This window comes from Hylobates moloch, unplaced genomic scaffold (genome assembly GCF_009828535.3).
Source record: "Hylobates moloch isolate HMO894 unplaced genomic scaffold, HMol_V3 SCAFFOLD_12, whole genome shotgun sequence".
Classification (NCBI taxonomy): domain Eukaryota; kingdom Metazoa; phylum Chordata; class Mammalia; order Primates; family Hylobatidae; genus Hylobates; species Hylobates moloch.
In genome coordinates, this window is record NW_026652287.1 from 48062847 (window position 1) to 48066987 (window position 4141).

Below are 4141 nucleotides of genomic sequence, written 5' to 3' on the forward strand. Positions count from 1 at the left end.
TGTAAAGGATGTTAAAGCTCACTTACTATATTGTTTTCAAACCTTGGGAATTCCCCGGCAACTCAAGACAGATAACGCACCAGCTTATGTTGCTAAAGCCTTTCACTCTTTCCTTGCACAATGTAATATTTCACATTGCACTGGCATCCCTTATAACCCACAGGGTCAGGGTATTGTTGAACGTGCACACTCCACCATTAAACATCAGCTTGAAAAAACAAAAAAGGGGAAACTTTACCCCCGCACACTTGCTAATTATTTGCATCATGCTCTATATGTGTTGAATTTTTTGCGCCTGGATGCCACAGGACGCTCTGCTGCTGAGCGGTTTTGGCATCCGGAGGCATCTACAAAAGCTCTTGTGAGGTGGAGGGACCCACTGACTGGACAATGACATGGACCTGACCCTGTGCTAATATGGGGAGGAGGGAGTGTTTGTGTTTTTCCTGAAGGATCTGATGGCGGACCTCTGTGGATTCCGGAGCGGCTTGTTCGGCATGCGGAACGGATTCCTTGTGAGCAGAATGCGGAACCTCAGCCTCCACAGCCCTCCTCACAGTCCTCCCGGGGCTCGTCGCGGGATGCTTCGCCGAGCCCGCCGCCCTCGCCGTCCGGCAATGGGAACACGTAATGCCCCCCTTCCCACTTGGGGTCAGATTAAGCGTCTTTCCACTATGGCACAGAATTTGGTGACTAATCAAGGAAACCCTCTCACGGTGGAGAATATTTTCCTGGCCATGCTGGCTCTCCTGAGCCTTCAGGTACTGCCTACTGAAGGGAAAACTTATTGGGCATATGTGCCTGAGTCCCCCTTGTTGCGCCCAGTTGCATGGAATGACGCTAATGTCCCTGTGTATACTAACAATACTGACTTACTTGGGGGCTTGGAGACTTCATTGTCCCTGTTTCCACCATATATAATTATACAGGATCCACTGCTACACTGCCTATTTGCCTTTCCTTTACTCCAATGGCTGGCTGCCTTACTCTTGGGCATGAAATTAGACGTGTGGCAGGATATCTACCGACGGCGCTACATACTATTGTGCAGTGGCAGCTTTCATTCTGGGGGTTTTCCACTGAGGCGGTCGCCCCAAAAAGCCAACATCCACCTCATGTCCTTCCCCCATGCCCTGTTGTCAGGCCTGGACATGTTATTTCAAAATATCCTGTATGGCAAAGTTGTGCCTATCTACCTGGAACTCAACATCAAATTCCTCATTATGGCATTAATCTTACTGACTAGTCTCGCCCTTATGCTTACATTCCTCCCATTTCTGGGATGCGCTATGTCGCTACTGGAGACTGGACGGTGCCTATTATTACCACTCAGGAGGGACGAGTGCAAGAACACATTTGGCGTGCCGCCGCTGCTTTAGGAGTGGTAGAGTTCCTCTATCCAGTACAGACCACTCACAAGCAAGTCCGAACTGGGTTGCGTGCCTGTGTGCGTGCCGCCTATGTGTTCCTTTCTGGACTTTTCAATATTACCGTTAAAGCCCACATGGGCAAGTTGGTTTCCCCACATTTGGCTCATAGCATTCCCCATCAAGGTGAAAAGGAATACATTATCCATTGCCTGCGTTGTAACCTTACCAACTGTGTTACTAGAGATAATTTCAACCTAACTTTGGCTATTTTACAGCAGCCTCCTTTTGTGATACTGCCTGTTCATCTTAATGAAACCTGGTATGACGATCCTGGTTTTGCTGCATTACAAATAGTTGTTGAGTCTCTTACCCAAACAAAACGCTTTTAAGGACTTCTCATTGCAGGAATAGTAGCACTTGTTACTGCTGTAGCTACTGCAGCAACTGCAGCTGTGGCTATCACACAGTCCATTCAAACTGCTCACTTTGTAAACGATCTTGCAAAAAATACTAGCACCGCTTTAGGAACTCAGGAACGAATTGATTTAAAAATCAATGCAAAATTAAATGCATTAGAGGAGGCTGTTGAATTTCTAGGCATGAGAGTAGAGGCCTTATCTACTAGACTCCCCCTAAAATGTCATGCCGATTATGAATGGATCTGTATAACAGCTCATGAGTACAATCAATCTCAATGGGACTGGGAAGAAGTGCAGGCACACCTTCATGGAGTCTGGTCAGCTAACAACTTCTCTTTAGATGTTGTCTTGCTACATAATGAAATACAAAAAATGCAACAGGCACATTTAAATATTGTGAATCCTAAGGATGTTGCTGATAGCATTTTGTCCGTTTTTCATAAGTTATCCCCTACATCTCATTTGTCTGCTATAATTATTAGTCTAGCCACCCTTGCAGGTATTGTTTTATTAATTCTTTGTGTTTTCCCAGTCTGTCTCCGGGGAGCCTTCTCTGCCATCACCCAGCTCCGGATAAATCATCAACGGCTGCTTTTAGAAAGAAAAGGGGGAACTGTGGGGAGCCAAGTTCACATTCCCATGCATTGGCAAAGCCAGCAGACAGGGAAGTAGGTGGCATGGCAAAGACCTGACCACTGAAGATCCTGTCATGGGTAGCTTCCTGTTCTTACCAGATCAGTGAAGCGCTGAGAATGGCTTTTCACAGTTAGTGATTAGTGCAGGACAGGCTGTGGAGGCCGCACCAATTGAAGAAGACAAAAACAATTATTGTGTGGACTTTTGACCCCTGGCATGTATAAAAGCAATGAATAAAGCAGAACTTGGGTCGCTTCCCTATCAGGGGACCGTCCCTCCTAATCCCGCTTCTCTGTGTCTTTCTTTCATCATTCTTCCCACTACTTCTCGGTGCATCCCTGAATAACCCCTGCGGCCGGACCGCAAGAACAGGGTTTCACCATGTTGGCCAGGCTGACCTCGAACTCCTGACCTCGTGATCTGCCCACCTTGGCTTCCGAAAGTGCTGGGATTACAGGCGTGAGCCACTGCGCCCAGCCGGAAATATCTTAATTAGAAAAAAAAAAAAAAACTCAGAAAGGCCATTTACAGATTATCCTAAGAGAAGAAAATATAAAACTATAATTAATCAACAACTTCCTTTGTCTTTAAGAAAACTTAGAAAGTAAGTAAATGTCCAACATGGGCAAGTTTTAAAGAGCCATTTCCGTATGGCAGAATATTTTGATCTGAGGGAATCAGATAACGGAAAATGGGGATAAAATTTAATTCTATATCTAGAAACTCTAGGGCTTTTCTATTTCAAAGTTCCATTTTTGTTGAGTTTAGGTAGGGAGATTGATGATATAAATGAAATGTAAACAATGATTATTAAAAACAGTGGTTATTATTTTTTAGCAGAAGGGGCATCCAAGATCCAGGGGATTTAACATGTAGAAATTACAACTGGGCACAGTGGCTTGCACCTGTAGTCCCAGCTACTTGGGAGGCTGAGGCAGGAGGATCACTTGAGCCCAGAAGTTCGAGACTGCAGTGAGCTAGGATGGCGCCACTTCACTCCAGCCTGGGCAGCAGAGCAAGACCTTGTCTCTAAAACAAAATGAAAAATAAATTACAGGAATGCAGCACAATAGAAGAAAAAGCCTTCTGAGGATTGAAATTCTGCCTAGAATTAGGGAATTCTCATTGCCTGATTTCCTAATCCCCATGCCTTAGGCAGAAAGGGCAAGAGCAGCCACCAGGGATGCTGGGGAGGGAATGATTGCTTAGGGATACAGGCAAGCGCTGACGCAATAGTCCTCAAACTTGAGTGTGCATCAGAATTCCCTAGAGGGCTTGTTAAAACCCAGAATGCCGGCCGGGCACGGTGGCTCACGCCTGTAATGCCAGCACTTTGGGAGGCTGAGGCGGGCGGATCATCCGAGGTCAGGAGTTTGAGACCAGTCTGGCCAACATGGATAAACCCTGTCTCTCCTAAAACACACACACACACACACACACACACACACACACACACACACACACAACACACACACACACACACACACACACACACACACACACACACACACACACACACACAATTACCTCAGCGTGGTGGTGTGCACCTGTAGTGCCAGCTACTCAGGAGGCTGAGGCATGAGAATTGCTTGAACCTGGGAGGCAAAGGTTGTAGTGAGCTGAGATTGCACCGTTGCACTCCAGCCTGGGCAACAGAGTGAGACTCTGCCTCAAAAAAAAAAAAAAAAAATTAAGATTAAAAGGCCAGACGCGGTG

The 4141-nt window shown here is 46.2% G+C and overlaps 1 protein-coding gene across 1 annotated transcript; it reads left to right on the forward strand.

The window, feature by feature from the left end:
- Nucleotides 1-484: 484 nt before the first annotated feature.
- Nucleotides 485-2684, forward strand: LOC131380703 (inteferon-activable protein 208-like). Its single transcript, XM_058424588.1, has 2 exons — nt 485-761; nt 2322-2684. Exons 1-2 carry the CDS (start codon nt 498-500, stop codon nt 2364-2366), a joined length of 309 nt encoding a protein of 102 aa, XP_058280571.1. The 5' UTR covers nt 485-497; the 3' UTR covers nt 2367-2684.
- The last annotated feature ends 1457 nt before the right edge of the window (nt 2685-4141 follow it).

What these genes read in the sequence shown, in the direction of transcription:
- LOC131380703 (XM_058424588.1), top strand. Translation starts at nt 498, where the DNA reads ATGCGGAACGGATTCCTTGTGAGCAGAATGCGGAACCTCAGCCTCCAC. An exon ending in TGGCTCTCCTGAGCCTTCAG is followed by an intron (nt 762 to 2,321) that starts GTACTGCCTACT and finishes GTGTTTTCCCAG; the next exon opens with TCTGTCTCCGGGGAGCCTTC.